Source organism: Protopterus annectens, chromosome 17.part0 (assembly GCF_019279795.1).
Source record: "Protopterus annectens isolate FY-2018-M chromosome 17.part0, PAN1.0, whole genome shotgun sequence".
Taxonomy (NCBI): Eukaryota; Metazoa; Chordata; order Ceratodontiformes; family Protopteridae; genus Protopterus; species Protopterus annectens.
Window position 1 is genome coordinate 813793704 of NC_056751.1, and position 14246 is coordinate 813807949.

At 37.8% G+C, this 14246-nt stretch overlaps 1 protein-coding gene across 1 annotated transcript in view; it reads right to left on the reverse strand.

Moving 5' to 3' along the window:
* The window catches only part of SBF2 (SET binding factor 2), a 3151758-nt gene that overhangs the window by 19394 nt on the left and 3118118 nt on the right, over positions 1 to 14246 (reverse strand). Inside the window, exon 43 of the mRNA XM_044058929.1 lies at positions 3193 to 3324. Coding sequence (XP_043914864.1) covers positions 3193 to 3324 — 132 coding nt within the window. The remainder of the gene's footprint in view (positions 1 to 3192; positions 3325 to 14246) is intronic.

Here is a 14246-nt window from a genome sequence, read left to right on the forward strand (position 1 = left end):
ACTTACACTCACCCACATACAAATGCATTGCTTATAATATAAAGAATTATACTCCAGCCAAATTGTTCTGAATGTATTAAGAAGTGCACAGCAAGAAGGGTCTATATTAAATGTTCGAAGTCTGAAAACTTCAAATCTCATATGATCAACATCATATGAGCGAAGTTTTCAAACATCGAACGTTTCAGTGGAGATCGCGTAGGGGAATTCTTCCCTTCACTTCAATGTAGTGAGATCTCAGAGTTGGTATATTTAAGTAGCGGGGGGTGAGGGGGTGCAGGGGGGCTTGCCCCCCTGCATAGTGTGTTCATGTAGGTTTTTTGTTTTTACTTTGTTTACATTTTAAGTTTAATGTTTGAAGACTTTGCTCATGTGGAGTCAACCATATGAGATTCAAAGTTTTCAGACTTCAAACTTATAATATAGACCCCAGCAAGAATTATCAGAGAATTTCAAATGATCAAAAACTATCAATACATACAATAGCAATCTAAAGTCATTCGAAGTACGTCACCCCAACAGCAAGTCTTTTAGAATCTGATCCCTGGAGTAAGCCTGCATCATAGATAGGCCTTAACACTACAGCGAATCACTTTCACGGAGACCAAGGTTTTTGGTATCTGGCCTGATAGCTAAACATGAATGGTGCTACATTTCACATGTTTGTAAATGGAGAAAAGGTCAGAAAAGTTGCAGATTTTTTTTCATTCTCACTTATTGATAAACATGAATAGTTTTAAAATGAAACAGGTAGTGCAGAAGGACAATGTTTTCTCAGTGTAACACTATCTATAAAATGCATGGTGTTTCACATATAATACCAGCTATCGTAAATGAACAATAAAAAAAAAAAATCCTTTACTCAAGAAACATGAAAATACCCCCATAATTAAAACAGCCAATAAAATGCTAAAAGTACAAATAAAGTTTATCTAAATTTAAGAGCAGACTGTCATTTACATCTCCCTTTCTAATTTCTATTAGGAAAGAAAAGTACAATGCATTTCTGGTGCGCCTGATTTCTGGTGCACCTGTTGTTTTAACACAAATACAGTATACTTTTGTAGTTCTTCTTCTTGTGGAAAGAAATAGGTAACTGCAAACTATAACGTCTTAGAAAATGTGCAACCATCAATACACTGACTGGAGAATGAATGGCCTCCAGCAGGGTATTAATGTACAAGTAATGTCCGCTGAAATATGAGTATTAATGTACAAGTAATGTCCGCTGAAATATGAGTATTAATGTACAAGTAATGTCCGCTGAAATATGAGTATTAATGTACAAGTAATGTCCGCTGAAATATGAGTATTAATGTACAAGTAATGTCCACTGAAATATGAGTATTAATGTACAAGTAATGTCCGCTGAAATATGAGTATTAATGTACAAGTAATGTCCGCTGAAATATGAGTATTAATGTACAAGTAATGTCCGCTGAAATATGAGTATTAATGTACAAGTAATGTCCGCTGAAATATGAGTATTAATGTACAAGTAATGTCCACTGAAATATGAGTATTAATGTACAAGTAATGTCCGCTGAAATATGAGTATTAATGTACAAGTAATGTCCGCTGAAATATGAGTATTAATGTACAAGTAATGTCTGCTGAAATATGAGTATTAATGTACAAGTAATGTCTGCTGAAATATGAGTATTAATGTACAAGTAATGTCCGCTGAAATATGAGTATTAATGTACAAGTAATGTCCACTGAAATATGAGTATTAATGTACAAGTAATGTCCGCTGAAATATGAGTATTAATGTACAAGTAATGTCCGCTGAAATATGAGTATTAATGTACAAGTAATGTCTGCTGAAATATGAGTATTAATGTACAAGTAATGTCCGCTGAAATATGAGTATTAATGTACAAGTAATGTCCACTGAAATATGAGTATTAATGTACAAGTAATGTCCACTGAAATATGAGTCTGCTGCTTCAGAGCAGCATATCAAGCTGCCATGGAGCTCGGACTGCAAAAAATAATAGCCACCATTACTTCATGCTCACTAAGCAGTGGTTTTGCTGTTGAATGAGTATAAAAGGTAAAAAAAAAAAAAAAAAAGAGAGAGAGAGAGACTGTGTGTGTGTGTGTGTGTGTGTGTGTGATATTGAGAGAGTTGGAGAGAAAGTGCGATCATGTGTCACTGAATGTGTGTATGAACACAGAGGAGACTGCGTGTATGTGTGAGAGATCGAGACAGAGTAAGAGGTATCTTGTGTGTGAAAGTATGTATGAAAGCAGGAGAGACTGTGTGTGCAAGAGATTGAGAGCGAGAGCGATGTTGTGTGACTGAATGCCTGTATGAAAGCAGCAGAGACTGTGTGCGAGACTTTCAGAGTGAAACCGATCTTGTGTGAGTGAATGTCTGCAGAAACGCAGAGGAGACTGTGTGTGGATATGTATGTGTGTGAAAGCAGAAACAGTGTGCGTGTATTGGAGAGGGAGAGATAATTGGCTCTATCTAAAATTGTTGTGTTTTACTTATTTTTTAAACACTATATTATTTATTTATGTCTTTTTGATGTAAAATGCTTCCTACAGTACCATTAGCATATACTACAGCAAGTTTAAAACATTAGACGGAGGAACTATTTTATATCAGAAGTATATAAAAAATAATATAGCACTTAAAAAATAAATAAGCAAGTAAAACACAACAATTTTGCAGCGAGCCCATTGTCTAACAGCAATAATGCTCTCCAGAGTGTGTGTTAATGTGCAATTAACGCCCTTCCAGGGGTAGAGGCCCTCCACCTGCGGCATTGGGTCTCATAACACCCCTGGGCGGGCATTAATTACACATTAACACACACCGTCAGGCATTATTGCTTGATTGTACCACTGCCTGTAACAACTGACAGCAAATTTTCACCTTTTACCAATTCTGTGCAATTAGGAGTATTTAACTCTCCTTGTTTATGTCTTCTTTTTCAGTTAGCCTAACCTACAGTATTACCTGCACTTTTACTTACTGTATTTGTTGTTGTTCATGTTTCATACACAGCTGGACTATCTTGCAATAAAAAAGGAAAAAAAAAACAATGTTCTTTGTCTATGTCAGATGAGAAGTGACTGAACAAGACAATTTAGTTTTCATTGAACCCTTGTAAATCCATTACATGAATCAATATACAAATATGATCATGTTATAAACACAGGCTAAAATGAAATACTTACATCAAAGAAGGCCCTCTCATTTGCAGTTTTTGGAGCTCCTATTGTTGGTGTTGATGGGGTAACCATTTCCACATCAGCTAGGTCAATGTAACCTCTACAGTTAGTGTCCTCTTTTGAGTCATAGTACCTAAGCTAGAAGTAAAATAAAAAAAAAAATCAAAATACGGTAGAAAAACAGTATTCAATTTCTACATGCAATCAGCTATTCATGTCATAATTAGTAATTGATTTCTATAATGAATTATGCAATACTCAGCAATATTGTTAGCCTAATACAAAGACAGATTCAGCAACTGCATATGTATATTCTTAACGCTTACTGAAATTCACAGTAAATCTACATATTAGATTTATAACATAAAATATAACAAAAATGTTTGATCAGCTACAGTCTACATTGTGACTGACAGTATTACAGTATTCCAGATAAAGGATTTCTTTAAGAATATGACTTTTGAATTCCAGCTCTTTTTGCAAGAGGCATGAGAACACAGTGAAAGAACAACTTCTCTCCAGTATCAGAAATGTAATTATTCTTTCTTTATTTGAAATGAGTCATGTTTATTGAGTTAAAAGGTACCATTTATAAGACGCATAATACCATGGTCGATATTCCAACAAAGACCGCTTTGGAATTAACAAGTAAGCAAGAACACATTAGATACTATGAATTTAAAGTGAGAACAGTAAAGATTGCTGTACGCATAAATAAATATATCTGTGCTACGTACAAAAACAGTTGCATTAATGAATATTTATCAAAAGGATGAAGAATCTCATTTTTTTCATAGTTCATTGATTCCTTTGCCTGCCAGCAGCAAGTATTGAGGTAAATTTCATCATTAAATAGTACTTATGAAGATCATTAACTTATTCCATAAATAATGTTTACCATGCTGTATTTCTATTTTAGAAAGGAGTTTAACTGTTGTTGCGTTAGCCTTCTTAGCTGAGAGAAAGCAACCCTGCTTTCAAGTCTTGGTAGTTGGCTGTTTTAAGGTGAAGGACACCATATAGCACTACTGATGTAACTTGCAAAGGGGTGTTATGTTAAGTGGCAAAACATCAAGCAATCAATATTCTAGTCAGTTTTGCAGTTCATGGAGTACATTGTGTTTAGACATTCTAGACAGGATTGATAGCATTTTTAAGCTCAAAATATACGGTGTGCGGTTCTTGCAGTATCTGGCATGACAAGCAAGGAGCAGAAGGTTGTCAACCTGTTTTCTATAGTACTAGTGGAGTCCAGTTTGTGCTTTGCAATAGCTTAATATGTAGACAAGGCCAAGAAGGAATACATTTGAAAACTGTACTGGAAGACTGACTCAGGGCTGTGCCTTGCAAGATTTTACATTCATAGCAGACCAGCACTGAAGTACTGCTGCATGATTCTGACTTAAGAGCTTTATAAATATGTAAAGCCTTTCAACCTTGTACAGAAATGACATCTATGAGTAATTCTACCTGTGTTAACTATACTTTTTTTGAAAGGAACAATGGGTGTGGCTCAGGTAAAGGGAATGGATCCTCTTCACTTAACTATATGAATTCCTAGACATCTTTTCATGACACCCTGTTATGGTTTTGGTGTTCTATAAATGAGTAGAGAGAAGAGCTATTTTGTCTTACAGACCCCTGAAAGCTTCTATACCCACTGCTTTCCAAGACCAGTAGGATACCTATTCCTTTATTTATTTTCCCATAAGTATCTAGCTGGGACCATTGGAGGTTACTGAGCAAAATCTAATTAGTACTTTGGATGAGTAACTGACCTAAACACAGTACTACTTTCAGAGTCTATGGTGTAATTTAGAGCTGTTATACTTCTACTATCTGGTTTTAGGAGTCCAGGCAGCACCTTTTAGTATAGAAAGAACATTAAAAATTACTACTTATATTTTAAGGTTAATTAGTCCAAACTTACCCTTGACAGAACTCCTACATAATAATCTGTGAGTTATTAAGGGAGTTTTTTTTTCTCCATATGAAGGATAACATAAAGGACTGTAATTTCTTTAACCACAGGTTATGGGGAGAGAAAGAAAGCGTTAGTAAAGAATTTAAATAATGTTTGTTAGGTATATCTTTGTAAAAGACCCTAATTTTTCTACTTGGAATAACTGCAAGTGGCGCCATCAGTGAGTTTTAACATATAACATATCCCAATGAATAACAAGGTTAATTTCTACTGTTTTTATTGGGTTATCAAGCAGTTTATTTATTTAACATCTGTTTACCAGGAAAGTCTGATTTGGAACAAAGCCAATTTTCAGTGGAGGGCTGGGGAGAAATGCTCCAGACGCATGTCTTTGTAATGTGCGAGGAAACCACAGTAGCCAGAGAAAACCCACACGAATGCAGGGAGGACAGGCAGACTCCTCACAGAAGGCACTCCAGCTAAGAATCAAACTGGAGAACCTTTTGCTGTGAGGTGGCAATGCTACCGCTGCACAACTGTGCCATCCAGTGGATTCATAGATAATTTATATGATCTTTAAACCAGGCAACTGTACCCAGACCTCTTACTTGGCCTAAATGTTGATGGGCATGACCTCAGTCTTGAGAAGACTGGTTTGTAACACTGTCACACTAAGAAATTAATGACAATGTTTTTTTTTTTTTTTTTTTTAATATGGGAGATGGAATCAGCTGCATCTGAGGTAAAGATAAGGCAGTTAACAGTAAAATGGTTTATTTTAGCTGCAAAACCATTACAGTTCCACACATTTATTGTTTAGGAATGTCTAACCTTGCTCATCAGTGATCAACTTTCCTCCAAGAATATCAAGGAAAATCCGTGTTTTATGTTTCCTTCTACAAATAAAGGGGCATGGATGGTGTTATTTGTCACAAAAGAGGCAGAAGATTCATCATATCCACTGACTATATACCTTTTAAAATCTTGAGGCTAAGCTCAAATATTTGTAGGACTAGACAGAGATAAGGCCATCTCAGTGTAAAACATTTTCTCAAAACCAGTGACCAAGTGCACATCTCTCTTATCAATGACATGCAAATAATTTAGTGAAAGGTGTACAACGTGTGCAAACTCTGTGATCAATCTGCCTGTCATAGATCCTTGTGGAGCATTTAATCCACTGGTCATTATCCTTGCACAAAGTTTAATATCAATAAAGATAAGGAATGACCATCTACAGTTTACTGGAATATCATGTGGGCAACACAACCACTACTAAGTACTTGTGGGGGCAGTTTACTTTTTCATAAAAGAGATGAAAAAAATCCTGTAATGCTGTGCACAGATTAGTATCTAGACCATCATGACCCAGAGCATTTACTCTAATAATACTCTGATTTTACATGTTGATATCATGACCCAGAGCATTTACTAATAATACTCTGATTTTACATGTTGACATCATGACCGAGAGCATTTACTAATAATACTCTGATTTTACATGTTGATATCATGACGCATGGCATTTACTCTAATAATACTCTAATTTTACATGTTGATTTTTTTATCTATTTGTCAGTCATGTAAGATCGCTGGACAAAAAGTCCCTTTTTAGGCACTATTCAGGAACACTGTCCAGTTAAGTGACTTGCTCAAACTCGCACAGTAGACAGGAAGGAATCAACCCCAACAGTCACAAAAAGAGCTCTGTCATCTCTAAAAACCTTGAAAATCTCATTAAGGAGTTTTTGTCAGCAGACAGCAGTCATATGCTAACATAAACACATGTACCTTTCCTCTGTTAGGTAAATTCATTCACGCATCTCAATCACACAGGTATAAATTCAATGGTGGAAAATAATGTGGGGGGTATTGCATAATTGCCCAGATTTTTGCCTTATATTTTTGGTCTGTTCCTCATTAAATGTGTGGTTTTCTGACAAACCACTGGGGATTAGACAGACATTTGAGTTTCAGACTTGATATCCATCAGAAAATGCATGTTAACACAAAAGCTATTATTCCAGCAACTTTCCAAGTTTATAAGAGCAAGGTTTAAAATCTGTACCTATTTTTTGGCCTTTGATTCCCCCATTATTTTTAGCTTTGTCCAGAATTCTTGTGCTAAGAGGTATGTGAGGTACTGAGCAAACCTTTGTTAGATATCCTCTCAAGAAAAAATGGGATGAAGACTGGTTAATACTCCATTCATGGGTGGTATTTACAGGTTATGTACAGCATTCATAAACTCGATCTCTTGTCCTTCAGCTACAAACTACCAAAGTACATTGTTTGTCCCCTACACTGCAATGGCTTTCAGCTCCATTTGGTGAATGGCTATGCCTTTAAACAAGATCACCACCTTAAAAAGTTCTTCATGTCTGCTGTAATTAATTTTTCTATTCCCTAAGGTCTTCCTTACACAAGGTTCTTATCTGTAGCGGTCACTAAGTGTTACTTCTGCCTGTCATCATCCCATTTGTACCGCAATGGAGACAAAAAGCTCTTATAACAGCCCTGTTATTACTCATAGTGATTCTAATGTTGCCATGATTCTGTATTAGACAGATCCAGTCATGTGCATGCAGGTACAGAAGGCACAAAAAGATCACATGCAATGTATGGCTATAACAAATAAATGGAAATGGTTTATTCTCAGTCCTGTGCTGCATCCTGATACAATTTTGTTTAGCCACTCATATTAGTTGTCGACATTTACTTCAATGTTCCCTATATTTAGCTAGTGCCCATGAATCAACACTTAGCGTGGAAGTTCTCTGGGAACAGTTTCTGATTTTCTTAAGATCCTTGACTAAGTGAATGACGTGTTTTTTATTCTAAATATGAAAAAAAATGTTAAAATTCAAAGGGTGACTGTTAAAACATTCTGAACTATTTAAATTAATTCATTAAAACAAAACTGAAAACATGTACTGCACATTTTCATAAAAGTTAAAACAAAATATGGTCTAAAAAGTAGATGGGACCCTAGCTTCCTATAAGAACAACAAGACCCTACTTTGTGAGCATCAAAACTGTAAAAAAAAAATATGACTCCTATTTTAATCATCCAATGTTATTTCTGCAGTGGGGGCTTCATTTGGTTTGGGAGGGTGGCCTAATGGTTAAAGTGTTTGCCTTACAAACACAAGGTGCAGGGTTTGAGTCTCACAAGGGATAATTGGCTAGGCTTAAAAATGGCTTGCAAGGGCAGTTAGCCTAGTACTAATCTATGAACCTATTAAGCTGTATACTCAAACCACTGATAATTATATACACTACCTCTGATGTCACTCTACCTCAGAGAAGTGGGGGATACTCCGGGGTACCCCAGTCTCAGACTTTATACTCCCCTATATCCACCAAAACAGTCACATCATTTCAAGGACAGCAAGTGCATTCTTTAGATTTATAAAAGAATCCCAAGATACACTATACAGCTACAGAACATTACTTTATTTACATTTACTAGACTTGAGAGATATAGACTTAAGCTATCAGTCTCTTTAGACATAATGCATTTCTGTGTTTATTTAAAGCATATTAAAATATTTGAAGGCAAATTAAATTCTTCAGCGTCACTTTAACAATATTTGAGTAACTAGCATTCAGATGGCAATATTTCAATAAACACTTCTTTACACCCCCTCAGGGTTAGTAAAATGGTTTTTCTAACCTGACAACTTTTTCAGCATGTGATTGGCAATAAGCGAATAAGTGATTGGCATGTCACACACATTCCTTTCCTTCCCACCAGAGCCCTGTGATGAGAATTCTGTCTGACCATTTAACTGGTTAACTAACAACACAGCAGAATCAGACAAGAAGGCAAGAAATGTGGAAAATGCATAAATATAGTTCCTAGTATAGAAAACTCCTGGAAGAATCTAATGTTGATCAGGATCGAATACAGTAATGGTTAAGGACAGGTGAATTCAAATCAAAAGATGAAAGGTTAATATCGGCGGCCCAAGACAGTGGACTACGTACATGTTGGTTTACAAAGTCCATTTAAAATGTGGGAGAAACAGACAAATGTAGGTTTTGTAAAACAGAAATGGAAACAGTCACACACCTTGTTGCTGGTTGTGATATACTAATGACAGAAGGACTGTATATTGAAAGGCATAATAATGTGGCAAGACTGTTGCACTGGGGATTGTGCAAATGGTATAACATTGAAGTAGGTGAAAAACACAGGAAACATGAGCCACAAAGCATTATAGAAAATGATGAAGTCTACATTACATGGGATCACCCATTACTAATAGTTCAAAAGATAGATGACAGAAACACCAGATACAGTGGTCCATGAAAAGAAAACAAAAGTAGCATTGATCATTGAAATCACTACACCCAGTGGCTACAGTGTCTTGCATACAGACAGACACAAAGTCTGCAAGTGCAGGGAGAAATGAGAGCAATGTGGAAGAAAGATATCCAGACAGTTCCAATAGTAGCAGGAGCTACGGGTCTTATAAAAAATAATCTACAATTGTGTTTAGATATGTTACCAATACATGCAACTCCATACGAATTGCAGGAGGAGTCATTACTGGGCACACTGTGGGTGCTGTGAAGAGCACTTCTGGCTGACATCAAAGACTGAAACAATACTAATTTCATGAACTTTAATCATATTGTGCTTAGGAATGGAGTCCATTCCCAAAAGACTTGGAGAAATTAAAAACTGGGAATTAACCCATACATCACTAGATGGATAGCCAACTGGCTCACTGATAGAATGCATACTGTCAAAGTTGGGGAGTCCACCTCTACCAGAAGACCAGTTACCAAGGGTGTAACACAAGGATCTGTGCTAGGCCCCCTACTGTTTGGAATCTATTTCTCAGAAGTCCAGGTGAAATCAGATGGCCTGTGGCTTAGCAAGTTCACTGATTACTGCAATATGGGTGCAATCCACTGAGTTCCCCAACAATGATGACATTCTACAAAAAGGGCTTACACAGACAAATGATTAGTGCCAAAGCCATAGACGTAAACTAAATACAAAAAAAATGTGTTATCATCCCGTTTGGGAAAAGGGAAATCTCTACAAATTACAATATTAACAGTACTCCCATTAGCTCAAACCCTGTAGTGAGAGATTTTGAACACAGGTTGATAACAACCTTAATTTTGATCACCATGTGTCCAAAGTGGTAAGGAAGCCCTTCTATGTTGCACATCTCATAAGTAAGGGCATTGCATCCAGAGCTAAGGAGGTTAGAACTCCCAGTACTCATCCCTCATCAGACCACTAATAGAGTAGAATGCTTCCTTCTGTACTGCTTCAGAATGGGTAACCTCACACAGAAGACACCTGCAGCAGCTGGAGAGACGTCAGAGGTTTCTCATCAAGAAAAGTCAGTGCCTTCAACACATGACCTACATGGAGAGGCTGAATCCCCTGTCACTGCACTCTGTATTTTACAGGCTGCTGACAGGTGACTTGTGCCTGGCCTACAGAGTAGTCTCAGGACCCTGCCCTAATGGAAATGCTGCACATCCACAAGTAAACTGGAACAAGATTCACTCACTCTAGGGATCCTAACCTAGCCTAAAACATTAACAGAACATGCTGGAGAGACAGATACATCTGCCAGAGACTGTCACTCCTCTGGAACAAACTCCCAAATCATGTAAATCAGAGCTCCTCAATGGCCCTATTTAAGCAAAACTTAAAGACAACTGCATGGGAGACCATAAATTTACCCTGGGGGAGGGTGTCACCTGTGTCCCTCTTGTATAAGGGCATTCGGTGCTGATCATAGAGTCAAGCTGCAAATATAGACTATACAACTTGGTCAATAAAGGAACAAAGATATAACATGGTTAGGCTTATAAAGGCTCTAGGGCCAACAGCCTAGTAACCACCTATGAACGTATGGAACATGTCCCAAATAAATAATTTAAGACACAAAATTTTCTTCAGAAAGGGTAACCATTTGAAATGTCAGGACCTGCTATGAGTCCCGAAACATGGAAACTGACTAGCCAAAAAATGGAATTATATTTACTAAGTCTAGGAAGGCAATTTTTTATAATATATCCTTTTCTCAAGGTATGACAATTTCTGAGTTAGTGTGTGTGTATGTATATATATATATATATATATATATATATATATATATATATATATATATATATATGTATTTATGGTTCCCCTTTATAATCTTGAAATACTGAAATCTCGAATTTCAGTATCTTGATACTATAAAGGCGAATGACTCACAATCCTGAAACCTAAAACCACAAAACACACAATCACGAACATACATACACCATATACCACACAACACACACACTATTCTACCCACACCACACAAACTATACAACCCTACACTACATGTAAGCAGGGGGGCAAACCAGCCTGCATCACTCACACCCCCCCTACTTATATATACCAACTCTGAGATCGCACAAACAGAAAAAAAAAAACTCACACCCAGACATTCTACAGTCCTTCGCGAGCACACACACACACACACACACACACACACACACACATCCAACACACACTCATACTTCCTCCTCCCTACCCTAACCCACACATACAACTTACAAAAACACTCACATACACTCACTCACCTTAACTTCCGGACACCATCCCAGCCAAACACTTCACATAATGTAGTGTAAATGCATAAGTGCGAATTTGAGATATTTGGATTCGTGCTTATGCACTTTTGCCATTTTGAAGTTTCACCTTTATGGTCACGGGATACTGAAATTCGAGATTTCAGTATTTGGAGATTATAAAGGGGAACTATACACACACATATATATATATATATATATATATATATGTCTGGGGGGCTTGCCCCCTGCAAATAAATAAATAAATAAATAAAAGGTGTTGAAGGATAACAACAACATTTAAGATTTGACTTTCTCTTGCACTTTTACTCTTTATTTCAGCGTACTGGCACTTGGCATTTCAAGTGCTACCAACCTATGAACCTAAGAAATAGCTAGGGAATTGTTATGGCTAGGCTTGTATAGGCCCTAGGGCCAATAGCCCAGTACCAACCTATGAATCAAAATACAGAGCCTTCAGGAAAGCTATGAAGAGCAACCATCTGTGCCACTACCAAAATGCTAACAAATGCAGGAATGCCAAAATGTTTGTCAGTGGGTCTTAATGACTGAATTACTGCATGAAGCCTAAAGGATAAAAGCAAGAGTCTAATGTTGATGGTAAAGAAGTACAGACACTTATGAATCACTCACAAGAGAAAGCAACTCTTCTTAATGGAATATGTGACTTGCAGAGTCACCTCATTCCCTAAAAGACTCATAAATACCTCATGAAATGTCATCTCTTATGACAGAAATTCAGAAGGCAAGTTTGTAGCTTAATGGTTTTCACTCTGAAATGAATTAGGATACTCTTGTTTTACAATGCCCAAGGCAAATGAAAGTCTTCTGCATGGGGAGGGGTGCATATTTCCTGGGACCATCCCAGAATATAATATGCAGTGATGCATCTGAACCTTCAGTGGTCTGCATGCCCATGGATTAAATGTCATTATTCCTACTTAAAGAAGTGCAGTTGTTAATGCTTTTAAGTATATTCTCATTTAAAAAACAGAATTATGAACACTATTCTGCATACATGCCAATATGATACTTATATCCATTATCTGGTCGGTTCATAGGTAGGTACTAGGCTATCAGCCCAAGGGCCTAAGTTAGCCTAGCCAACAAGGTTCCCTGGCTTATGCCACCCAAGAAAGTTAATTTCCTGTGCCCCTGTCGAGCAGAGCCACAGAAGTGATCCCTGGGGTGTTATTTCCCATTCACTCATCAAGATTTTTCCTTGAAGAGTGCTAATGAGGAACTTTGCTTGACATAGATGGGTAGCTTGTTCCAGAGTATAGGAAGTCTCTGGGACAGGAATCTATCCCTCCAGCATGTCCTGTTTATTGTGGTGACAGGGTTTAGGTCCCTAGAGCATGTAGGTCATATGGATCGGGATTCCTTTAGGTGTAGCATGTCCAACAGCTCTGGGTTTAACATAGCTTTATATGTTAGGCAGAGATCTCCTTGGAGTAGGTGATATGCTACAGAGTAAAGCTGGAGTTTTTTGAGACGGTCAGTGTAGGGCATCTGTTTGAGGCCAGTAATCCTCTTTGTGAGGTACTTCTGTGACCTTTGCAGCTGCTGCAGATGTCTTGTGGGGTACATATGAGTGCCGAGCAGAGGGGAACGATGACCTCTTTTTTCCTGGATGAGAACCCTTTTGTGATGAGGTGTGCCACATAGAAGGATTTCCTGACTACTGTGGCGATGTGATTATCAAAGTAGAGACTGCTGTCCACCTGGGTCCAAAGGTCTCTTATCACACTTTCAACATTAAATAGACTGCCGTTTATGTGGTAGTTCATGGGTACAGAGTTTTTACCACAGGGGATGACAATGCACTTTGAATTTGAGGCCATGCCTCTGAAACCAGGCATCTGTCTCAGTGAGGCCCTTCTGTAGGATGTCCATATCATTTGGGGACTCAACTATGACTCCTAGTTTGCAGTCATCTGTGAACTTCATTAGCCAGAGGCCTTCTGTGTTAGCCTGTACTTCAGAGAAGTAGATACCAAACAGGAGTCCCAGGACTGAACCCTGTGGTACTCCACTTGTCACTGGTTTGAAGTCAGATCTGGAGTCTGCAACTTTTACAGTGTGGGTTCTGTCAGTGAGCCACTTTGCAACCCATCTTGTAACGTAGGGATTTATACCTAGTTTAGTGAGTTTAGCTATAATTCCAGAATGGGGGATGGTGTCGAAAGCCTTGGCGAGGTCAATATAGGCTGTGTGAATCACCTTACCCTCGTCTACGGCTTTGTTGACTGCCTCAAAGAAGTCGCTCAGGTTCAGAAGGCATGATCTTCCTTTCAGAAACCCAAACTGGGTAGGGTCCAGAGTCTGGACATTACCAATGTCTTTGTTTATGAGTTCCATGATGATCCATTCCATGGCCTTGCAGACCAGGCTCGTCAGACTAATAGGGCGATAGTTCCTGGGATCAGTGGTGGCTCCCCCTTTGTGGAGTGGGATAACTATTGCTGTGCACCATTCAGTGGGCACAAAGCCTGACGTGAAACTATGATTGAACATGGTGTTTAGGTGGGGAGCC